The sequence below is a fragment of the Syngnathus acus genome, chromosome 12, assembly GCF_901709675.1.
Source record: "Syngnathus acus chromosome 12, fSynAcu1.2, whole genome shotgun sequence".
Taxonomy (NCBI): domain Eukaryota; kingdom Metazoa; phylum Chordata; class Actinopteri; order Syngnathiformes; family Syngnathidae; genus Syngnathus; species Syngnathus acus.
In genome coordinates, this window is record NC_051097.1 from 1,981,396 (window position 1) to 2,007,266 (window position 25,871).

General features: G+C 39.2%; 2 protein-coding genes across 4 annotated transcripts in view; both read right to left on the minus strand.

Annotated features, from left to right (window-relative positions):
* The window catches only part of tln1 (talin 1), an 84,838-nt gene extending 74,312 nt beyond the window's left edge, over positions 1-10,526 (minus strand). For all 3 annotated transcript variants that reach the window (XM_037265764.1, XM_037265765.1, XM_037265763.1), the window contains exon 1: positions 10,364-10,526. The gene's annotated coding sequence lies outside the window, so the exon portion shown is untranslated. The remainder of the gene's footprint in view (positions 1-10,363) is intronic.
* A 1,539-nt stretch (positions 10,527-12,065) lies between these two features.
* On the minus strand, positions 12,066-24,435 carry hmgcs1 (3-hydroxy-3-methylglutaryl-CoA synthase 1 (soluble)). The gene is made up of 10 exons (XM_037265842.1): positions 24,282-24,435; positions 22,824-23,272; positions 22,489-22,614; positions 19,452-19,616; positions 19,097-19,265; positions 18,571-18,741; positions 15,394-15,500; positions 15,099-15,224; positions 14,415-14,572; positions 12,066-13,557 (listed from the first exon to the last, which is right to left on the minus strand). Exons 2-10 carry the CDS (start codon positions 23,269-23,271, stop codon positions 13,480-13,482), a joined length of 1,548 nt encoding a protein of 515 aa, XP_037121737.1. The 5' UTR covers position 23,272; positions 24,282-24,435; the 3' UTR covers positions 12,066-13,479.
* Positions 24,436-25,871: the final 1,436 nt, after the last annotated feature.

Here is a 25,871-nt window from a genome sequence, read left to right on the forward strand (position 1 = left end):
TTGTTTGGAAGCAGCTACTGGTTTGTTACCTTACGTGTGTGTGTTGTAATTTGAAACTGGAGATAAAGCTGGATGGGGTTATTATTGAAAGAGTGAATGAGATTAAATTTTTAGGGGTGACAATAGATGATAAGATCAGTTGGAAATCACAAGTTAAACATGTACAAACTAAAATCTCAAGGTGCATCGCAGTATTAAATAGAGCGAAACAGGCTCTGGATCATACAACACTTCGCATCCTTTATAATACACTAGTTCTTCCATATTTCATGTATTGTGTAGAAATCTGGGGTAATAATTACATAAGCACAATATATCCACTTATTATTTTACAAAAAAAAGCAATACGGATCATTCATGGGGCAGGATACAGGGATCATACAAATTCATTATTCTTAGAGTCAAAACTCATCAAACTAAGAGATATAGTGGAATTCCGGACAGCACAAATACTTTACAAAGCAAAAAATAATCTGTTGCCAACTAATATTCAGAATCTTTTCATTGGGAGGGAAGGGGGTTATAATTTAAGGGGGACATTTAATTACAGGATAAGGAAGGCACGCACGACAAAAAAAACATTCTGTATTTCCATATGTGGAGTTAAGTTATGGAATACTTTGGAGGAAACGCTCAGGGAATGTTCAAACATCTATCAGTTTAAAAAAAGATATAAAGAAGAAATTATTTTTACAAGGTACAGAAATGAGGGTGTATGAGTATCATGGGGTGCTTAGTAATTATTGATTTACGTTTCTTTGTTGGTTTTGTTTGTCTGTCATTGTTTTGTTCAGGCTGTTTTTTATTTTTTGTTTTATTTTGTTTATTTCTACCATTCAGGTATCTTTGTGTTGTATTTGAGGTGTGTATGTACGTTAAGTGTCTGTGTGTGAAATATACGTATGTATTAATAGTGTGTAGGTACATGTTTAGTGTTAAGCGAGCAGCAGGTGGGAGATAATTTAGTAATTTAGTATTTTGTTGGGATAACTGAGGCAAAATGATTTATGGCTGGGTATTTAGGGATTATTAAAAGGGGGTGGGATTAAATAAATTATACTTCTTCCTACTCCTTTTCAGACATGTGAATGTGACTTATGGTTCTTTTGCGGTTATATCTTTATTGCTACGCTTGTAGGCATGTGTATGTGTATATGTATATATGTGTATATGTATATTTTTATATGTATATATATATATATGTATGTATGTGGGTATGTCGGTATGTGTATATATGTATATGCATGTATTTTGTCATGTCTTTTCATTGTGTACAATAATCTTATTCTTTTTTCACATGTTTGAAATAAATGAAATAAATGAAAAAAAATAAAAAATGAAATGAGTGGCAGTTTGGTTGTTATATATAAATGCCAAAGGGAATATTTTTTTGTTAATTTAGCGATGGTAAATGGCTGAATATTTAAAATGTTTTATTACAATGCATTAACAGGGTTTGCCACGATCACCAAGTTTTGAATTTGCATTTGCATTTTACAGAAGGAAAAAACATCAATTAAAATCGTAAATCTGAATTGTTTTTTTAAGGCTGTATCATCTAGCTCTATGCACATCTATGTTGAAGGTACAATAGTCAATAAAATTTGGTAGTAAACTACCTTAGCATCTATTTCAAAGTGAGCACACTATGTTTTTTTTGTCTAGTCATATCAAAATAGGCATAATGTTTGAAAATTACAAATGCCTTACCAGCAGCTGCCACTTAAGGGATTTTTTTTAAACAAATGTGCATTGTAAATACAAGTATTTCATTAAATGAAATAATAAAAATGCTGTCAATGTTAAAGTGGCACTAACTATGAGAAGTCATTATTGAACGCGCCAAAACCAAACTGCTCTCATTGTTGATTTTTTTTTATGCAGCTGTGTTTACCCTTCTGAGATGTTGCTCTTTTAACAGGAACCTCGTTTGTCACACATAAAACAGAGTTTGACTTTTATTTTCTTACAAATTCTCCACTGTGAAGTGTCGCATCTAAAAAGAGGTGAGGGAATTCATGGTAGGGGAATTTTGTTTTGATTTATTTTTGGACAATGTGGATGAAGCTAAATATCCAGTGCACTGGAATATAATGACAGTTCACGACCACTGAGTAAACAGAAGGCCAGAATCACGCTATAAAAAGAAAGAAATGAAGGAATATGTTTTGGTGGAGTGAAAAGTTTGAATTTCATTAATAAAAAAAAGGCACATAAATGTTCATGTTTCCAATTACCCGTTTTATTATACTTAGTATTTGCTGAATATTGTGTCTTCAATTTAGTGTCATCTTTTCATGTCTCCTGTATTGGATAACAGAAAGAAATTAGAGATGTCCGGCAAAAAAAATCATGTTCATTAATGTGCAATGGTGGCTCTGCTGCCTCCGGACCTCCAGAGGAATTCAAACTTTGCATTCCTCTGAAGACCAGAATCATAACAGACTGCAGTAGAGGAGATAGCCTTTATGAAGCCTAATGTCTGACTAACTACAACCACTCCCTGCAGAATACAGGAATGTTTAAAGCGAGCTAACATTGTATACATTTTTCAACTCAGAGATATATAATCCACAAGTATAATAGTTTACAGCATGCAGTACGTATGTGTACATACAGGTACTATACAGGTGTTCCTATTTCACATACAAACAGTAAATATATTGTTGCCTACATATCAGATTTGTAAATAGGGACCTAAATTTCTTTGTGTCTTGGCATGTGAAGAAATTGACAATAAAGCTGACTTTGACTTTGAAATAATTTAGCCTAATGGACTGTGTTTAGGAGCACAGATTGTAAAAGAAAATTGAAACTAGTCTCTGAATACGATTAGACTGGGGGGAAATGCCTTCAAATTAGAGTAAACAGTTTAACTTAATTAGTGTTAAACATACCTCTTGAAACCTTTTGTTTCCTATTACTTAGGGAATCCCTGCTCTGCTTGGCTGACGAGTTTCACTTAAAATTATACACGCAAATAAGCTCATATGGGCCAAGATTTTGAGCAGTGATGTTTCAAACGGCACAAAAAAACTCAATTGTAATAGCGCAAATGGAACATTATTAGTGAAAAGAGCAGTGTGGGCCCTTAATTATCTATTTTTTTCCTTATTTAATGTATTTGTTGTGGAGAATTTTAAAGCCTTTTGAAGTGATCATAGATTGCTAGGTAACCAGCAAGATGGCTACTTTATTCATCCAGTGAAGGAAATTAGATTGTCACAGCAGCAATACCCACAGTTACTGTAGATCAGTGGTCCCCAACCACCGGGCCGCGGACCGGTACCGGTCCGTGGGTCACTTGGTACCGGGCCGCCAAGCCGCACAGAAAAAAAAAAAAATTATCGACGATCAATTAATTCAGGTCAAGACACTCGTCCCGGTTACGTGACATGTTTCCCCAGTCGAGCCCGCAAAGCTAATATGTGGCGACAGGCTAACTAACCAGGCAATGAAGCATTCAAAACTGCTTCAACACATGGAGAACAAGCATCCTGCAATAAAAGACAAACCTTAATCACTTCGGGTGTCATTGTCTCCGATTACGTCTAGATGGGACCGGCTCGTTTCTGAGAAACAAACTCAGTGCTCCCACTAATTCAACGTAATGGTGAGTTTTATTTTTGTCATTTGTACTTGTTTTTATGTCAGTCGTATCATTTTATTTCATCGTATTTATATATTTATTATAAATGTATTATTTATTTATTTATATAAATGTATTATTTATTTATATAAATGCCGGTCCGCGGAAATATTTCTGACATGTAACTGGTCCGTGGCGCAAAAAAGGTTGGGGACCACTGCTGTAGATCATAAAACAAAGGAGCAATCAAAAGTAAAGAGAAGGGACAAATACAAAAGCAGCATTTGAGGGGGTTCTAAGGAAAATTAACATCAATCCAAGACCCAATAAAAAGAGTCAGAGATTTAAGGTGTTACCCTTTGGGCCAGGGCAGTTTCAAATAAAAGTATAATTTAAAGTTTTTTAGATAATTACACAAAATGGCAGCCACTTGCCATCACATTGCTGATTAAATGAGGCTACAAGCAGACATACCGTATTTTCCGGACTATAAGGCGCACCTAAAAACTTAAAATGTTCTCAAAAGCCGACAGTGCGCCTTATAGTCCGGTGCGCCTTATGTATGGACCAAATTCCTAAATTTAAACTAGCCCGAAGCATTGTGTCATGAAATCAATCATGAGTGGCCCGCTGAAGACTATGAATCATGAATCAAAAAGACTATGGATCATTATTTTGTGATTATAAAGTAATTTGTTGTGTCTGAAGTTGAAATAAAAAAGATAAAATGGAGAATGATTTGATTTGGATTAAAAATCTGACATGATGCATTAATGGTGCGCCTTATAGTCCGGTGCACCTTATATCAGGAGAAAGTTTTAAAATGGGCCATTCATTGAAGGTGCGCTTTATAGTCCGGTGTGCCTTATAGTCCGGAAAATACGGTAATTACAATTTGTATGTAGTTCACAGACATACCACCAATTGGCTCTCCCATGTCTTTAATGACAGTGGCAGCTGAACTCTAAATTACAATCTCGTGTTTAGATGTCTCTAGTCCTTTTTAAACAAGTACATTCCTAAGTCTATACCGTTGTGTAACTACGAGCTATAATATCACCTTGAATAACAGTCTACTAAAATTAGACATACTAGTCAACAAAGATGTTCCTTGAAGCGGGGTTGAATAATACACTGTAACTGGTCATGCTTTACAAAATGGAGATACGTTTGATCTGCAAACATACAAGTGCATGAGCATAAAAAGTTACAATTAAAAAAAAAAAACTCAATCCATTCAATTTCTTAATGCACCTTGTGTATTGTTTTTTTCATCTTTAGTGCATTGGTTGCTCATGATTAATTCTGCAGTTAAAAAAATATCAATCGATTGTTAAGATCACGTCTGGAAGAAACTGACAAGACGGAGTACACAATTGCAACCAGCAGAGGTGCTGTTGATTCAGACTCAACTCATTTGTGGTCTGAAGAACAAGATGATGTCAGTAATGGAAAGTTGAGCAACAGCCATAAAGAACTCCTCTATGGCACAATTATTCCTGTCAGCAATAATCTGCTCAATACCACAATACCACAGTTCAGAACATTCAGTTTATCTCATTAAAAAAAAAAATCTACATAAATTAACACTCAATTGATTGTCACTTTTTCCTTTAGTCAACCCAGGAAACGTCAAATGCTTGTCCCCCAATTGATAGAATTTTTTCTTTTATTTTCAGCGATTATGTGAATAGCCATGGGGCTTCTAGTACAAAATTTCCTTTGGATAATATCAGCTCTACACTGAAGAGTAGAGCAAACAAAACACAAGTAAAACATTTTTCAAAAATCAACATCTTTCATAACAACTAACTATTGATACTTTTCTGAGTTCATTATGCATCTAACGCAAGCTCAGGAATTTGCTCATGTCTTAAGAAATAATTTCTTGTGCGTAAGGGGTGGCAGCACGTCCAGACCAAATATGGCCGAGTGAAAACACTACAAGCCAATCTGTGCAGCACGCTGGAATGAAAAGCTATTCTCCTTAACTGGTGTGAATGTGGACCATGACACTACACATTGACAGGAGCCTAAAGTTACTCCCTCCCTCTCTTTAGGCTGAATTTGTTTATCTGGTGGCTCAGGACTGCCTACTTTACCGACTTTGAAAGAGGGACACTCAAATTTGCCTGCTGGAATATTCAGCTCATTTTTTATTTAATATTTTACCTTAATACTAAAGTTAAAGTTAAGTTAAAGTCCCAATGATCGTCACACACACATCTGGGTGTGGTGAAATTTGTCCTCTGCATTTAACCCATCCCCGTGTGATTTTAATCCATCCCCTGCGGGAGAGGGGAGCAGTGAGCAGCAGCGGTGCCGCGCTCGGGAATCAGTTGGTGATCTAACCCCCCAATTCCAACCCTTAATGCTGAGTGCCAAGCAGGGAAGCAATGGGTCCCATTTTTTATAGTCTTTGGTATGACCCGGCCGGGGTTTGAACCCACAACCTTCCAGTCTCAGGGCAGACACTCTACCACTAGGCCACTGAGCTTATACACGATTATAAGAACTCGGCAGACTGTCTTTGAGGCATCACAAATACTTGATATCAGTCGCACAACTACAACAATTAATCTTTTGTCTATAGGTTACATTCTTTATCTCTCCCAGGCAGAATACTAATGTATTTTATGCACACTCAAAGAGGTAGGAAGTTGAATGTACGACAAGTTTCATAGCAACTTGATGTGAAATTACCACCAGGACCACAATGACCTCAATGTGAAGACATGTATTTTGAGTTGGTTATTTGTGCTCAGGCATATTTCTTGTCTAACAACAATGCAACTGTATGGTTAAAAGTGACATTTTTGTCTGACATTTAAAGGGGACACAAGTGAGATACACACTTGAATATACATAGAAGAGGTTAACCCTAACGTGACAAGCCAAAAGTCACAACAACACTAGACTTGTTTTGCTTTTCATGGCTGATGGCTTTGGCAGCAAAGTCTGCTGACAGGACAAAAGATATATGCATGTCACTTCCTTTACGCATCTGAAAATTGTCCACGACAATGTTCAGAATAATCTCAAAACATCAATAACAATCTTTCTGTCGTTATTCTATGGGGGATTCCACACACCCAAAGACAGCTTTTGTTCTTTATTTTGGATAAGGTAGAAAAGCTGAGCTTTACAGGAATAGGCAGAGCCTGGTAGCAGATGAACAATAGCAATAAATAAAAGCAGTCTTCAATTTCGGCAAGCCTCAACTGAATAAAAAAAAAAAACAATGACTACTCTGTACTTTGCACAAGGAAGCTTCGTCGTATGCGAGAAAGATCATTTAGAATTTCTGTTTCAAGCCATGCTGGTTTGTTGTGAATGTCATTAAAACAGCAGCTACAGAATGATATCATGCATGCAGCAGTGCATGCACAAGAGAGCGTGCACAACAATATTTTTTACAAGAGGTTATTGATCAACTACCACTTGTCTTAGCATGCAGAGTGCATGGACAAGAGAGCGTGCAGAACATTCTTTTTTTACAAGAGGTTATCTTGGCCTCATCTCTTTGCTGCAAACAGATACATTGTTCGTGGTACAGGACTCCTGATGTGTGGATTTAAGTCTGCTCATCAGGTAGTATTAACAAGTGACTGGGCAAATAATTAATATTTGAGACTAGTCACAATTGAATATTTTTAAAATTTAATATTCTATCAACTACTCCATTGATTAATTGAATGATCGCATAAGATTTCATTTGTGCCAAAGTGTGTTAAAAACAATTCCTCATTTACTCTTTATTAATTTATTATTGTTTTGTTTATTTTGTACTATTTTGTGATAAAAAAAAACTAAACAAAAAGGTCTGCTTTTATGAAGAGCTAGAGAAATCCAAGAATTATAACTTTGAAGGGCCTGATATCAGAATATTAGGTGAATCTTGGTTAAAAAATGGCACTAAACTACCCATCCATCCATCTTCTGTACCGCTTGTCCCCATGGGCGTCGCAGGCGTGCTGAAGCCTATCCCAGGAGTCATCGGGCATGACTTGATTGATAAAATATGAGACGATTAGTAATCAATTTATTGTTGAGCAATCTATTAATTCAGATACCTTTAATACACTTGCATGTTTTGAAAGTGACTATGGAACTGATATCATCCAGTCGAGTGGGAGAAATGCCAAGCATTACGACAGGAACTAGACCGTGTCAGCCAAAAACTCGAGCTAAAAAGCAGTTAACCATGAAAGGGGCATGATAGACCGCAATCACTGAAGTATGGATATCACTAAAGACCAAGCATTCCTACATACAGTGGAAAAAGCTGGCATTATCCACTTATTGGTAAGGCTAAAACGCTTTAAAGTTGACTTTAAAACAATACAAAGTTTGCACATTTGTATAAATGTAATTCAATGTATTTTTGCCAGAAGTATTTTATTTAAAGGTAGGCATCTTGTACTTTAATTCTAAAAGAGAACATTTTATTTATGTTATGTGCTTGATCAAATAAAAGCTAACGTTCTTTAGAGTTTGTTATTTTAAAAAATCCTATACAGCAATCCCTCGTTTATCGCAGATAATTGGTTTCAAGACCACCCGCGATGTGAAAATCCGCGAAGTAGTGTGAGCCTCTCATTTTTAACATACATAAATTTTTTGTGTATCAATAAGTGTATATTAAACCATATAAGTGCATTATGTTATCGTTAGAACATTAAATAATAGCTTCAAATATGTACTATATTAATACGTAGTATAAACGACAGAAAATAATGTATAAATAATATAAACATAAATATAATACGTGTGTGTGTGTGTGTGTGTGTGTGTGTGTGTAGCTAAAGTATACATAATGTATTATTATAACAACTTTTTTATAACAAAGTACAAGTGTACATACTGTAAATGTGTTTTTTAGAACTCTTTTATTATAAAAAATGTATAACAAGGTACAATACTGTAAATATATTTTAAGAACTCTGATTATTATTATTACAACTTTTTTATAAAACGGTACTACGCCTATTTTTTTACTCAGATGCTAGTCATGCACACGTTTCTTGAGTATGCTATTTTTTAGACAGTGTACAGTTGTTTTTTGTATAGCCCTTACACATGGCATCTAATCATAATGGAGGTGAAAAAAAGGAAGCATTAACATTGTGGCTCATGAATGAGACCAGATCCACGACCCTCAGCAAAAACAAGGTAAGTTTGGAAAAACAATCATTTTGTTCTGTACTGGGTATTCTTGGGTTACGGGAAAAAAAAAAAAAACACTTCAATTTCAATGTTACCGACAATCCACTCTACTGGACTAACCCTTTCGTTCACCAATTCCCCAAATTAAGATTTTACTGTACTTGTAAACTACATCGTCTTCAAAAAGCCAATAGTTTAAAGTAAATGCCCACACAGACAAATTGCAAAGAGATGTAAAATGATCCCTTTTACCACTCTGCTTGTTCCATACTTGCAAGAAGCAAGTTGCAACAAGCCCCTCTACTTTGAGGAACCTCCACCAAGCCACTGTACAGTACACGTAGGCAGACATGGTTTGGAAAAAGATTGTTATGCTTACTAGATAAAAACTGGAATTTCACCCAAAAAAAAGTGTGAAAAAGGTAGATCACACATCAGTAATCCTCTCAAATTGTGCATGTAAAAAAAAGTCAGTCTTACCACAGACTGACTATCCAAGCTGGGTTCTTCCTATCCACTACCCTGCAAAACAGCCAACACTACTCGTGCCAACAAGTCACATAATGTGCATGTTATTGACGTGGTTATTTTAGGCCACGAATGAAAGCGGTGAAGTGTTTTAGTTTGAGATTTAAAATGGTGGTAAAAGATTCTAATTCAAAAGACGATGTAAATGAGGAATCAAACTAGATGCTTGTTCATCGATAAAACGCTCTTCAGTTTACAGAAGCCTGTCTGCAAACAGATCAGAGCAAACTGGGTGAGCTGCAGCCTAAATTCTTTTTGAGAAATAACCACCTCAATGCTGATGTTATTTATTACTGTGATAAGTGGAATTATGATATTGATACAGTAAATAAATAATGAAGAGAACACCAAAGTGTGTTCATGCAACATGCCCATACAAGGTTTTGACAAACCTGCCTATTAGCCCCAATGACAATGAATCAAAGTAGAGATTTATGAACGCAAATTCCTCCACAGTTGTCACACCCTCTCAACATAGCCGTGCTAGAATTGACACCCAGAGGCTATAAGCTTTGTCCTGTCTAAAGCACAACGCGCCCTAGGCTCAGTTTATTTCAACCCAAATGAAATAATGCTAGCTGGTCATTTACTCCCGGTTCTCCAAACACCCCAACACAAGGTCTCAAAAGGAGAGAAAACGACGTGGAAATACGGAAATGTTCACAACAACATGAATTCCCACAACACACACACACATGAGAAGACACACTCGTCATCCCACGACTACTACAATTGAATACGTCTTCGCTTTCTCTATATAAGTCTGCACACGTCATAACTCGGTGGTCTTTTCAGCGTACGAGTACGGCCGTCCTGCTACGTATGAGAAGAGAACGAAGAGGAAAGGCGCAGTTAGCTTCCACTAGCCATCCATGAGAACTGCACGCCGCTGCGTAGAAGTGGAAACTATTTAGGAATTAAAGATCTATCCACACGATTAATTTTCGACTGCAACAAATACCACTGATAAACAAATCAGCGTCACTAACTTTTTATTTCGTTTCCACGCCGAATCTCTGGTGACGTCAAGGACTTGCAAGAACGGTGGAAACTTTTCAAAGTTAAAAACATAAATCCTACCTGAGCGCGCTGTTAACAGTGCCACTGACAGGTCCCTTGGAATTTCAATGAAACGATTTTCTGGTGACTTCAATTAATCCAAGAAACAGAGCAAGTTTGAGCAGGGAGAATGGGCAGTTGGCGACCTTTTTTTCTAACTTCCCCTCCCTATCCGCTCAGGGTAGTGGTGGCTGCAAACTCCTCCCTGGATGCATACTGCATGACTGCATTGGGACGGGTGGTGTCTCAGCAGATCAGCAGGCCAGATCTGAAGCTAATCTGTGACTGTCAAACAAAATAAATGTAATACTACGTTAGTGATAGCGATTCTGTTTTGATCATAGATCTAAGATTATATGGAACGTACGTACAAAGTGCTGCACGAGGTTCATTACCTTTGTGCCATCTCGCGGTATGTAGGGGAAGTGCTCAGATAACAGCTCAAATGACAAGGTCGTTCCAAAAATGGCAATTTAGAAACCAACATTTTTAAATACAATCACTTTTTTTGCTACGTTGTCAAGGAAAATAGCTAAACTATAATCTAATTTGAGATAGTAAGGCACCTAAAATAAATAAAAAATACAGATGCATAAATTCTTTCCAAATAGTAATTTATATGAGAAAAAATGTGGCCTCGCTTTTTCAACCTCTTGATTTAGAAAAATCTGTGACTAATTTGGGGACCCAAAGAGGACGCTGAGCTGTTCGGTGCGTACTGCTTTATGACTATGTAAACAGACTGCCAACTATGGACCCATTCTTGTATCGCCCCCCCCCCCCCCCCCCAAAAATCTACCTTATTTCATTTTTATTATGTGTATTATTAGTGATAAAGGAGTTACATGTTATTACTATCTGTTATTACTGTGTATAGCTCCTGACATTTACATACCATAAAAAAATTACCATAAAAAATCACTCCTTTGAAGTCCCCTTTAAATGGACATCTTAACTTTAAATATTATGAACAAAATACAGAAGAATTTCCAGATCAACTCTAACAGCAGATATTCATCAGTCATCTGTGTCACGCACCAGTGTCGTCCAGCCACGCCACCTTGTCACCAGGATCGCTGTCACCTGTCGCGGGCTGATTGGGAGCGCTATATTGGCGCGGCCAGTGCGACAATGCTTGTCATCTTGTCTCGTGATGTATCCGTGCACACCGGTCCCTTCCACAGTTGCTCTCCTTGGAGATCACCCGTCCGCCACGTCCAGTCCTCGCCAGTGCGAAGTCCAGCCGCCAGCTCCTTCCCCTGGCTTGCCATCCGGCTATCCAGCCCCGACGAGCGCAACCTCGCCCGATCGCCGCTTCAGCCCTCCAGCGTTCCCCTCTCCCTCCACAATAAAGACAGCTTCACTTTGCATTTGGCTGTACTGTCCGATCTCTCACAATCTGAGCTTTAATGAAACACCCAACACATGTTGATTTTGGTCTTGCTATGCCACAGGGTATTGATTTGGGAAATAAATTATTAGATTTTTCCATGCACCTTAAGTGTACACCCCTTGTTGGGAAACACTGCTCTAGAGTATACCTGTGAATTGTATTACCAGTTCATTTACAGTAAATAATACTGATCCCAAATTATGTAGCATATTCAGTTGCATGCATTGGACTTGGAAAAATAGAGGGGAAAAAACATTGAAAGTACAGTACTTAAAAATAAGTCTTTAGTGTGATGAGACCAATTGAAGTGAAAACAGCCCAACAGCAAACGGTGAATACAGTATTAATTTATTTGCTTAAGATTTACAGGAACAATATGAATAAAAATAAATCTCAGATAACATCCACTCGCTCCTATCTACAATGCATAAAATTTTTACAGCTTTTACTGTACAATACCGTCAAATTTTAAGATCGTGTGACCTCTTAGGCAAGCCTCATATTCCATTACTACATTACAGTCACACTCGCAAAACATAGCCACACTGCATTTGTGATGTTAGCGTGTGTGGAGAGGCACAAACCGACTTTACAACTGAGAATTTTTGTACATACAGTAAGGAGACAAATTGTGTTTACATTTGATACATAATTGAAATAAGGCTTCTTACTTTCAACAACCGTCTAATTCGCCAAACCCCCATTAATTTTCAAGACTTGTGTTTGCCATGGTTTATACCTGAGTCATATTTATGCCAATGCTGGATATTTTAATCAAGATTTAACAGGAATAAAACCAGAGCGACACAGATGAAAAAAGATACTTCAAATGACTAATGAAAAAGACGTACACTGAAATGATGGCCACTGCAAGTTCAAAAAGCAATTATTTAGGTTGAGCTTCCTGTCAACAAACATGACAACAAGTGAAGCACAAAAACACTGAAACACAACTAATGCAAAATGACATTGACTCAAAACAATTTAGTCTTTTTCTGGTTTCAATTATAATTAGCAGGTACTTGCTGTGTAGAGTGGCATGGCAGAAGACTAACTAAAGATTCAGTTCACATTGTGAAGTAATAGCTAATAATTATTTTTATAATAATTATATAATACAATGATTATCGTTTATCTTCTTATATATTATAATAATAAAAAATAAGATGAATTAATTAAAGATGGTAGATGATGATTCTCCTAAATGACACTACCAAATAAGCTATTATCAAATTAGTGTTTCCGTAAGAGTGCAATGTCATGTTATATCTATAACCCAATGAGTGCAGGCTATAATTAAACTGAAATTGCAAAAATATATATGGAAATATTAATGTAGGTACAATTGAAAACATATGCATAAAAAGGCGTGATTAGGGTTGGCTGCTGTTGAGCCAATATGACGAATGCCACACATGCACATGTGTGTAAAAACCTCATTTTAAAATACTCTGGTACGTGATGCTAGTCATAACAGTCTGTGCGCCCAAATAAAAAGATCTAAAAATGTAATGTATTAAATTAAGTTTTCCTAACAATCTTTGATGTTGTGAAATACATGGTCCACTTTGAAAAGGTGTGTCGACTAGGTAAGGATGGGCAAGTCACAGGCAGTTCAGCAGCTGTGAACGCTGTTCACGAGCTGTGCTGCAAGACCAATGACCCATTGGCCTTTTGACCGCTTAGTATTTGCACCGTCTCCAAATTACTGGACCTCGATACCTTGACGAAGAGCTGAGAGCTCTCAGTTGCTAATGCCATTGTCAGAGTTGGATGTGGCCACAGGGATGCGCGGCATCTTCTTGGCTGGACTCGGGATGTGCTAGAATGCCAGATCAAAAGCTTAGGTTTTAGTCCTAAAATGCACATTTACTATACCTTAATATAACTGAACTGTAGTTGAAAAATGTACTGTACTTGACAAGTAGAATATTTGAATTGTGTTTAATTCAGTCATTCTTTTGCGTACTCCAGCAATAGCAAACATGTAATTGAACCGTATAAATAAACTGCCTTGCATATATACCGTATTTTCCGGAATCTAAGTCGCAGTTTTTTTCATAGTTTGGCTGGGGGTCGATTTATAATCTGGAGCGATTTAAATGTGAAATTATTAACACATTATTACTTGATCATTAACACATTACTTACTAGTATAGTTGATCATTTCACATGTTCTTTTTATTATGTTATTATGTTCGATAAACGTGTTATTTATGTTGTAGTTATTTGAATAACTGTTAATGTTACGTCAGGCACGTTCTCAGTTCCTTATTTGTGTTTATGTCATGTTAGCATACCGTATTGTTTCGCCTGTTGCTGCCTGTTCATGTCTGTTCTTGGTGTTGGATTTTGTCAAATAAAGTTCCCCCACTTTATTGTGCATTTTATGGCTGATGCGACGTATATTCCGGAGCGATTTATAGTCCGAAAAATACGGTACTCCCTTTTATTCAATCAGTTCAATCAGCAGATGCTTTATCTATATGTTCTCTGTGGCATTTCCTCAGATAATTTATATTGCATTTGGGAAGACATTTTTTTTTTTCTTCTTCTTTATTATGCATTTTATGGCTGGTGCGACTTGTACTCCGGAGCAATTTATATTCCAGAAAATACGGTATATATTCATGCTAGCTTTGAAGACTTGTTACAGAAGTCTTGGGATAGAATCTGTACCTCAGTGGCAGTGCTGCAGCGAACACGTTCTGGCTCTGAAGGCAGGTCATTGTCCAGAGGTCTCCTGGCATATTCCCTACGGTGTTTCTCATCCACTCGTGTCAAATACCAAGTGCCTGGAAACAGATCCTCCACAGAGCCACGAGGGATGTAGCTGGCTGGTAGATTTAAAGCACGACAGAACAATAAACACACATTTGGACAAGCTGTTCCGAAACAATAAAGCAAAGAGCACCATATTCAAGTGTTACAGCACATTGCCATACAAACCATTTTGCACTACAGTGGAACCTCGATTTAACCAACTCGGAACCAAAAGGATGCCGGAATCAACGGCTAATAGGATTCAGTCCACTTAATAACAGCCCTCTGTACAGTACCTTAGTTCCAGAACTGAGTGGAGTGTGTATGTGTGTGTGTGTATGTGCAAGTCTGATATTTATTGTACAATAAATTAATTTATTGACTGTGGAAAATGGAAAGAGACTTAATATATTAAATCACAATCAAAATATTGAGGGAAGAAAATCACAATTCAATTACTTTTTAAAATCATTTGACACTTAATAAATTATACGCCTAATGTAATTGCTTCTTGAATCTGGCCAAGGAATATTTTGGCATGCTTTTATTTTCAGCACTGTTTATATTCAATGTTCAACACGAACGTCGGAAATTTCATACCTAAGTGGTGGGTCTCTTCTCTGAGCTTCATGTTTTCAGAGAAGACAGCAGGTGAAACCTTCTTCCTTGACTCCAACCTGACCTTGAGGTCACTCATACTACAGATAAGTTTGTCAAGAGCAGAACCTAGGGGCAGGAGAAAGTCAACTTAAAAAAATATATATATATATATATATATATATATATATATATATATACATATATATAATATATAAAATATATAAAAATACTTATATTGCTCTAATTTTGTAATACAATCACAATTGATTTTGTGTAAGACAAGTGAGAAAGTCACCAGGTGTGTGGTCCTGCGAGACCCTGAGAGAATAGAGGGTTGCAGCAAATCCTGATCCATAGGAGAAGACTCCAATCCTCTGACCTGCCATTTGTGAAGATGTGTGTCTACAATATAGAAGGGAAAGATTGTATTTACCGTAATTTCTGGACTATAAGCCGCACCAGCTAAATTTAGGAGAAAATCTTGTTTTGTTCATATATAAGTCGCAGGTGTGTTCATCTTTAATTATCATTTGTAAGAGAATATGCACAGAGATTTTCTGGACTTTAAGCCGCTACTTTTTGCACAAGGTTTGAACCCTGCGGCTTGTAGTCCGGTGCAACGTAGCTATGGATTTTTCGTGATTTTTGTGACGTCTAATACACATACATTCGTTAGTAAAAAGGTTGTGGATCGCTGTTGTGTGGCACCGCTTTGCTGGGTGGAGGGATATGCGACCAGACACATGGCCACTGGGGAGAAGAGTGGTGTGTTAATCGGATGTCCGTCCGCCAGGCAAACAGTGCCGCACAATCGACACGAACAAGAGACAGAACGAGATCAAGACGGACATTATTAGAGGAAGGAAGTTTTTATACACAAACCCTCATTATGTGGGGAAAAAAGAAATGTATATGATGCCACTTTTAAGTTAAAGGTAGTCGATTTGGCTCTTAACGAAGGCAATGGAGCTGCTGCGTTTACTGTAGAGCTTTCTTCTGGCCACTAGAGGGCACCGGGCTATTGTTGATGACATCTTGTGACGTCACCCTTTTCAGTATTTATTTTCCTGGTCATTTCTCCGGAGCTTTAAGTGTAGCTAGTATAGCATTGCCAAATTTACCCCTGTAAGTGGTACCCTTTTATTTATTTATGGTCGTCGCTGAGATTTATGCATGTTTGCAGAGCTCCTTCCACTCTGTCAATAAACGTTATGTTAAAAGGTATGCGTCCCCAAAGCCCCATCTCTTTCCTGACAATCTTTTTTGTGTATAATATTCTCTTACAAATGATAATTAAACATTTAAACACCTGCGGCCTATGACATGCAGCTCATATATGAACAAAACAAGATTTTCCCCTAATTATAGCTGGTACATCTAATAATCAGGTGCGGTTTATAGTCCAGAAATTACAGTAAATAATTTAACATAATATTGAACAGAGGTGCTGCATTTTACAATTTTAAGAAAAGCATAATGTTAATCAACATCCAAATACATTCAAAGTTATGACAGAAAAAGGTTGATGTGCAGGATGATGACATTTGAGTCCCCATATGATTTGTCACTTTTATTTTTAGTGTTTAATTGTTAACAGGGGTAAGATTTTTAAATGCGTGCCACTTAATGCCACAAAGTAAAAGTCACATGCACAAGGCAAGATGACTTCCACAAGCATTATGCATTGGTGCTTGAACTCAAGCCTGCATTTTCTTATGTTACACAATACATGTCACGATGGCGTCCGGAAAACTTCTATTTTCATTGTTTCCTTTGGGAGAAGACCACTTCAGTGGTCAAATCCTGGAACAGATTTTTTTTCTCTCCAGACATTCTACTAGAATAACATCATTCAAAGGGTAGGGCCAATAGTTTTGATAGACAGCTCATCATCAGTTAAATACAAACTAGTATCCCCCCCCCCAATGAGGACAATGTCTAATCATTTCTCACTAAAACAAATGCTGCTTGTTAATGTATTTTCTGCACTATAAGGCGCACTGGATTATAAGGCGCACTTTCATTGATTTTTTTTTATTTTAGAAATGTTTTCATATATAGGGCGCACCAGATTAAAAAGCACATTAGATGCTACAGCATCAAACTGAGGTTGCGGTATGCATCCACAAGATGGAGCTGTGTAAAGGGAATGTCACCCCAGTCAATGAGGTAAAAAAAACTCCAACTCCCATTCCGTACGAAAGTGATACAATTTGGCTTCTTACTTGGTCCAGCCACCCCACTCATTTCTGATGGTCGTAACCTTTCTTTAGTTTAAAAGAAAAAAAGCGAGTGTGTGCATAATGCCTTGATTAGCTTGTTAGCTTTGGTGCCGGGTTTGTGTATGCGCAGCCAAAAAGCTGCGGTGAGGGGGTGTGGTCACTGTCTATTGCGCATGTGTGGTTCACTGTGATTGCCTCCCGACAGGATTACCTGTATGTCAATCAAGCGATGGGATGGATTATAGCCTTTAGAAAAAAAAAATTTATTTATAAAATGTCATGCGCTCGCCAAGTAGTAGCTTACTTCGGTGACGCCGCTGACCACGGTTGCCGTAATGCTGAAAGCGATGCGACCTTGTAATTTTCCAGTTGTACTGAAACATTTTGGCAGAGCGCTGTGTACAACCAGTATGGATCAACAAATTCATCAATTGATCGATACACACAAACACACACACACACACACACGCACACACACACGCACACACACACAAACCTCGGTTCTCGAACAAATCGGAATTTGAACGAAAAATTCGAGATTTTTTGCTTCGGTTGTAGAACAAAAGGTCGAACCTCGCGAGATGAGCCGAAAGGACCCGAGAAAACCCGACCGCACGGCCCGGAAGCCGACAGACTCCGTTCGTTATTGTATTTTCGTTACTTTGAGGATTGTATTAACCCCTAATCATGCCTCCAAAGAAAGCAAGTGGGAGCAGTAAAGCCATCCTAAAACACAAAGACGCTCTTAAAGCAATGCGACAGTGAGCGCCCGGACTAAATTCAGCTCTCTGCGCACTGAGGTCCACTTAAATTTTGGAAAGTACATCAGGACTTTTCAGCGACGGCTCTGTCACAATAATGCGACCAGCGCGGTGCAGTTGCGCGTTCGGCGGTGCGCTACGGTTGCGCGCTCGGCGGTGCGCTGCAGTTGCGCAATCGGACAAAAATGCGCAAATGAAAAAATGCTTAAAAAAGGCGTTTTACACACACACACACACACACACACACACACACACACACACACACACACACACACACACACACACACACACACACACGCACACGCACACGCACACACACACACGGCGCTCTGCATTATAAGGCGCACTGTGGTTCTTTGAGTAAATTATAAGCTTTTAAGTGCGCCCTATCGTGCAGAAAATACGGTAGTTTTAATATGTCTATTTCCTGCCGACATAGTAGCACCTGGTGCATGCAAGTCAAAACAAAACTCAAATATTGAGACATACTGTGCGATGACTGATGCCAAGCAGCCGTAGACTGAGGGGGTATACATATTTCCGTTCAGGTTGGATATGAGCAAAGACAGCTTGGTCTTTCTCTCAAACAAGTCAGCACTGGCCTTCATGAAGGCCTTCTCAACATCCCGGTCAAAGTAGGTGTCTTCTGGCTTTATGTCTCTGCCAAAAGAACACAAATGTATTGGAGAGAACACACAGCACAAGTCTGATGAAATGATAGACACTAGAAATGCCAAAACGTTAAATATTCTAAGGCTTAGAATTAGGCTTAGATAAATAGATCTAGAATCTAAGACAAGTATAAACAATAAGCTCTTGCATAATATAAGCCGATGCAATTACATGTTCAAAAAAATAATTTTGGCAAACCTACAGTAACATGCAAAGTTGTGTTTTTAATCCATCAATGTACTAAACACAAGATTTAGTAGAGTTAGTTTTAAATTTAAATAGGTAAGGGCTACTGTCTAAATAATCATGTCCCCCTGTCCAGCTAGTTTCGTTGTCATTTTACCTGAAAGCATCAAGGCCACTGAAGGGGCCCGTCTCAGTGTTTGGGCAGGGGTGGTTCAGAAAGTCGTTCAGCATCAATCTGGCCAATGACTTCTGCACCAGCTTGCAGTACGGTGAGTGGAAGACAAGAAACCCAAAGTCCTCCAAAGAAAAGCGCTTCTCCGAATCCTCTATCATGCAAAGGGGCAAAGCTTTAAAAACAATATTCCTCTATTTCAGAAGTACTACTTGATTTGTCTGTGAAGATTAAGTTAATAGAAGTGGTAAAATAAATCAAATTTAACCTTTTAATAACTTATTTTAGAATGTTGGTAGCCTTAAGTTTATTATGAACAGTGAAAACACTTATAACCAACCTCTTTGCCACTGAGCATGGATCTTATTCCGGTACACAGAGTAGCAGCGATCCAAAGCACTCAGGTAGCACTCAATAGATAGCTTGCCATCTACCACAGGATACTCTGACATGAGGTTAGGTTTGTAGAAGTCGTACGCATGCTGCATGTGGGTTCCTCGCAGACCTATGGAAGACACAATGTACACCATCATTAAGAGAACACACAGATTTCACTGCTAAAATGACAAAAGCCATTTAATAACTGAGAACCACAACTCTAGAAAATAGTGTCTGAACTATGTCAATTTTGAAAGAAAACATAAACATTAAATGTATGAGTCTGTGGGTATATGACCATCTATCCAATACTCAACCTAAATGAGTAACCCAAAAGATTTTTCCAAAACCTTGACAGTCTTACAGAATCAGTATAAGGCAGTGATTCTCAACTGGTGGGCCAGGACCCAAAATTGGGTCGTAAAAAAACCCAAAACAAAACAAGTTTCCACATGGAACAGGTAAGTGACGGTCAATGTTATTCACTTGTGCTCTGGTCACCAATTCACTTTGTGAACAAGCACATTGCAGCTCAGACTCTGGCTAGCAAGCATTATAATCTTAATTGAAAATATAGTCATGAAAATATGAAAATAGTTGCAGTATAAAGTATGATTAAATGTATATGTATATTTTGAGAGTATTGTTGTCTTTAACCAATTTGAGGTTAAATGTCATACCTTCTGAATTTGAAAGCACTAATAATGCATTTTATTCATCTTTCCCCCTCTGTGAGTCACCACCTTATCGTGGTGGAGGGGTTTTGCGTGTCCTAATGATCCTAGGAGCCAAGTTGTCTGGGGCTTCATGCCCTGGCAGGGTCACCTAGGTGACAAAGCACGGCTCACAGATCTGGAGCCAGGCCTGGAGTTGGGGCTCGTAGACAAGCGTCTGGTGGTCAGGCCTTCACCCATGGGGCTCGGCCGGTCACAGCCCGAAAAGGGAACGTGGGTCCCACTTCCCATGGGCTCACCACTTGTGGGAGGGGCCACAGTGAGCTGGGCGGCGGCCAAAGGCGGGGACCTTGGCGGTCTGATCCCTGGCTACAGAAGCTGGCTCTTGACATCGGACTTGCCTCCACACACAGTTTGGGTTCTGGTACAAGTCCTCTTGAGAGGAGCTGGACTCCCTTCCACTCTGGAGTTGCCCACAATGAGAGGCGCCGAGCAGGTATGGGCATACTTATTGCTCCCCGGCTGGGCGCCTGCACATTGGGGTCACCTCGGTGAACGAGAGGGTAGCCTCTCTCCGCCTTCGGGTAGGGGAACGGGTTCTGATTGTTGTTTGTGTCTATGCACCAAATGGCAGCTCAGAGGACCCACCCCACCCTTTTTGGAGTCCTTGGAAGAAGTGCTGGAGAGCGCTCCTTCTGGGGACTCCATCGCTCTGCTGGGTGACTTCAATGCTCACGTGGGCAATGACAGTGAGACCTGGAAGGGCATGATTGAGAGGGAAGCCCCCCGATCAGAACCCGAGAGGTGTTCCCGATCAGAACCCAAGCGGTGTTCTTTTACTGGACTTCTGTGCTCGACATGGATTGTCCATAATGAACACCATGTTCAAGCATAAGGGTGTCCATGTGTGCACCTGGCACCAGGACACTCGAGGCCGCAGTTCGATGATCGAACTTGATTGTAGTCGTGTCATCGGATTTGTGGCCGCATGTTTTGGACACTCGGGTGAAGAGAGGGGTGGAGCTGTCAACTGATCACAACCAGGTGATGGGTTGGCTCCGATGGAGGGGGAAGATGCCGATCCGACATGGCAGACCCAAACATACTGTGAGGGTCTGCTGGGAACGTCTGTCACAATATCCTTTGAGAAAGAGCTTCACCTCCGGCAGAGCTTTTCCCGGGGGAGGCGGGATATATTGAGTCCGAGTGGACCATGTTCCGGGCCTCCATTGTTGAGGCGGCCGACCGGAGCAGTGGTCGTAAGGTTGTGCCTGTCGTGGCGACAACCCCCAAACCCGTGGGTGGACAAGGTGGTAAGGGATGCCGTCAAGCTGAAGGTGGAGTCCATCGGGCCGTTTTGGCCAGAGACAGCCGACAGGTACCGGATGGCCAAGCCGAATGCGGCTTCAGCAGTTGCTGAGGCAAAAACCCGGGTGTGGGAGGAGTTCAGTGAGGCCATGTAGAATGACTTCCGGACAGCTTTGAGAAAATTCTGGTCCACCATCCGGCGTCTCAGGAGGGGGAAGCAGTGCACTGTTAACACTGTACAGTAGGGACGGTGTGCTGCTGACCTCGTGACCATGTAGAATGACTTCCGGACGGCTTTGAGAAAATTCTGGTCCACCATCCGGCGTCTCAGGAGGGGGAAGCAATGCACTGTTAACACTGTACAGTGGGGACGGTGTGCTGCTGACCTTGACTCGAGACGTCGTGAGTCGGTGGGGAGAATACAGTAATCCCTCGTTTATCGCGGACAATTGGTTCCAAAAACCACCCGCGATAAGTGAAATCCGCGAAGTACGGTCACCAACAAAAAGTACTGGGCAGGCTAACGAGTTAGTGGAAAGATGCTAATTCGCGATCGTGCTAACAGGCGAAAACGGACTTCTAAAGGAATGTAAAAGAACATTTGGAGCAATACTACAATGTCCTAAAGGTTAGACACGTTTCCTCAATTTAGAAGTTTTATTTTAACTTTTAAATGTTTTTTTAATTTGGAAAAAAAATCCGCGATGTAATGAAGCCGCGATAAACGAAACGCGAACTAGCGAGGGATCACTTCAAAGACCTCTTCAATTCCACTCAATTCAAATAGCAAGATAAAACTCATGAAGTTATGGTCACAAATGAAAATATAGTGAATCTTCAACAACTGAACCGTAGTGAGGGAACACTATTTACCTAAAATTAACTAAAAAAAGCAATGGCTGTATCATGGTGGTATTTACATAGAAGAAATGATAAGATTATTTCAACTTGATCACAGTGAGGTCTTATCATAGTATTAGGTTAGTCTCTGAAGAACAAATTCATACACTTTCTGACCTCGTTCAAAGGCCAAAGGTGCATTGGGGCCAATGAGCATCGCCACAGCACCGGCACCGCCTGTAGGTCTGGCACTTCCTGAGGCATAAACAGCAATGTCGCCGGCTACAACTAGCGCATAGCGGCCTGCAGAGAGAAATAAAGATAAACCAAATTTTAAAAAAAAAGTGTACTAAATAGCAATTAAATAAAAGCAGCACTGTTTGATCAAGAATGAAATACGTCATAGTTCACCTGATAATTATATTGACCTGTCTGTCAATGAAGATCAAAGTACTACTTGTTCTACTCGTTATGTGTGCGAGGGTGTCTTTTTTCAAAGCGTGTTCACTTACCATCCCATGAGCTGGATTCAACCCAGTTTACAGCATTGAAAAGTGCAGCTGTCCCACCATAACAGGCATTTGTGGTGTCAATGCCCTCCACATCAGTATTGCCTGAGTCCTCAAACAGCTGCATGAGGACTGTTTTCACAGACTTGGACTTATCGATTATGCTCTCAGTGCCAACTTCCAAACGACCAATTGAATTGTAAGACAGGCTGTTCTTCTCCATCAGTCTTTGGACCACTGTCAGGCAAAGGGAGTTTATATCCTCACAGTCTGAACAAAAGCCCATGCAGGCTTGACCCAAGCCCACTGTGTATTTGCCAGTTGTAACACCATCAAACTGTTCCAGTTCAGCTTGGTCCACATACTGCGATGGGAAGTACAGTTCCATGGCAATGATACCCACATCTTTGGGCCACGGCCCCAAGCAGTTGTTAGAGGCAGAACCAGGCATCCTGTATAGGTTGAGAAGGTTTAACATTTACACTTGTGGTTATATAAATTGAAATGAAGATAATTTAGTGCTCAGGTAATTACTAAGTTTAAATATTTACAGTAAGTCAATTGAATTTTCGTGAGCTTGTGTAACATAAAATTGCAAATAAAATTATTTTATTTTAAATGTGAGATGTAACTTTTTAATAATACATTTACATTGCTTTTATTTTAAATGTGAGATGTAACTGGTACATAAACCTTGTTCAGAGGGCCAAAATGTAGCTATACAGCAAGATGACCACTGAGCAAGGAGATAATTGACCTCACCTCATAACATCATGAATGTGCACTTAAAATCGTTGTCAAGGCTTCAAACTCGATGGGCAACAAAAACTGCTATCGCTGTAATATGTAAGTTGACAAAAATGTGACGCCAATAACGCCATCTACAATTATCAAAAACCACAGATAAGAAACACATAGCTTTTGTAAACTGAAGCCAAGGAAGAAAATGAAGAAAACTGGGTGAAAGGTCAACGGGATTTGCCTAAAGTTAAGATAGGTCATTCATGGCAGTGCCGTCATCTAACTCCTTAGCGTAGGAAACGCAGTGACATTTATCACGGCTTCATGGTAAGCACCACATTCTGAATAGGAAATTTGACCGAGCTTCAATTAAGTGCAATTTTATTTGGACAAACTCTCATTGATGATGGTAAAGAGTCGTTTCCTACCCGGACAAAATAATTTGACGGACATTCTTTAGCGCTGTGTCAAGCTAGCTCACTTCGCTTTTGTTACATCTTGGATAACATCTTAGATTACAATTTCCCCGAATAATTCGTCCATTAAATAGTATTCACAATATGCAAAAAAATATCATATATACCCATGTTCGACCAATCTCGTTTGAAAACATAACTGTCCATATTGATAAACAAGAATCCAACCGATCAAGCCTAACAGTAGACATGTGTATATTCAAATATATATATGTATATATATATGTATGCATATATGTCTTACCTGTGTGAGTGTAACGCCAGTAATGTAACTTTGTTAGGACTGAGTAAGTAGTAGATTTTAAGTTGCGGCAAACCCGGCAGAAGTGTATTTATGTACGAGGATGACAGAGAAACGTAACCGATGGGCTACGCACAGGCTCTTCGACCAATCAGATGAGAAGGTCCACTGGTAAACGCGCAGTGCTACCAAGCGCGCAGATTTTCTGACCAATCAGAAAGTAAGATCTGTAAGCATGCGTCAGAGCTATGACAATAGTCCAATAGAATCAAGTGCACGATGTCTGGTGAGAGGGGACAACCAATCACAGCATGAACGTAATTCCTGGCGCGGTAAGTAGATCTAGTCATAGGGAGCTGTAAACGTCTCGTGTGAGATGTTCGTGTGGCGGTAATGAATTGGGACCTCAAAATGAATATCATAAATCTTGTCAAATGTGACGCTTTCAGTTATTAATATATTTATATACTATTTATATAAAATATTTATAAATACATTCTGAAGATTTTTTTTACACTTACACAGGAAAACACTAAGAGCAGAATTAAAATTTTATTTCAAGCTTTTTTGTTAAACAGTGTTTTTAATCCATTGATAGGCCACGCAACAAACAGCAATTGCAGTCAGCTAGCTAGAGTACTACATGATATGGAACATTTTGGACCCCTAAAAAAATACAACAAAAAGAAATTCAGTAATCCCATTATATTGCGTTTCATGCTTTGCAGACCTGCGTTATCGCAGATTTTTTCCTATACATTATAAACATGATACTTTTCGATACTGTGAATCATATATTTGTGTTATTCATTGCTCTTGCTCACTCAATATGCAGTATTATGTTTAACTGTAATTATATTGTTTGAGGTGTGTTGAAATACCGTTTTTAAAAAGTACCATAAATGCTCTTAAAAAACACCTAAAGTGCATTAGCATTGGACATTTCTAAATTACAGATTTCACTTATAAGGGAGGTAGTCTGGAATGTAACCTCCACGAGGGGGATTTCTACACTGCATACTTTTTGCGTCTTTGATAAATCAGTCATATTCCCAAAAATATCTTTCTTCAATCAAATCATTAACTAAAAATAAATAACCCCCAAATATATTCACCAAATCATTATCAATCGGGCACCAATATCACTGCATATAATTCGATTAATGATAAAGACATCCATTCATCCATTTTCTATACCGCTTGTCCCCATGGGGGTCGCGGGCGTGCTGAAGCCTATCCCAGCAGTCATTGTGCAGTAGGCCGGGGACACCCTGAACCAGGTGCCAGCCGAACGCAGGGCACAGAGACGAACAACCATCCGCACTCACACTCACACTGAGGGGCAATTTGGAGTGCTCAATTGGCCTACCAAGCATGTTTTTGGGATGTGGGAGGAAACCGGAGTGCCCGGAGAAAACCCACGCGGGCACGGGGACAACATGCAAACTACACACAGGGAGGGTCAGAGGTGGAAACGAACCGGCACCCTCCTAACTGTGAGGTGGACGTGCGAACCAGTGCGCCACCGAGCTGATAGACATATTTGGAGAAAATAAATTAAATTTGACACTTTTCGTCTCCATTGTTTTATTT

What these genes read in the sequence shown, in the direction of transcription:
- hmgcs1 (XM_037265842.1), bottom strand. Translation starts at nt 23,271, where the DNA reads ATGCCTGGTTCTGCCTCTAACAACTGCTTGGGGCCGTGGCCCAAAGAT. An exon ending in TTGGCATCAGTCATCGCACA is followed by an intron (nt 15,501 to 18,570) that starts GTATGTCTCAAT and finishes TCTATATTGTAG; the next exon opens with ACACACATCTTCACAAATGG. An exon ending in GCTGCAGCACTGCCACTGAG is followed by an intron (nt 13,558 to 14,414) that starts GTACAGATTCTA and finishes CTGGCATTCTAG; the next exon opens with CACATCCCGAGTCCAGCCAA.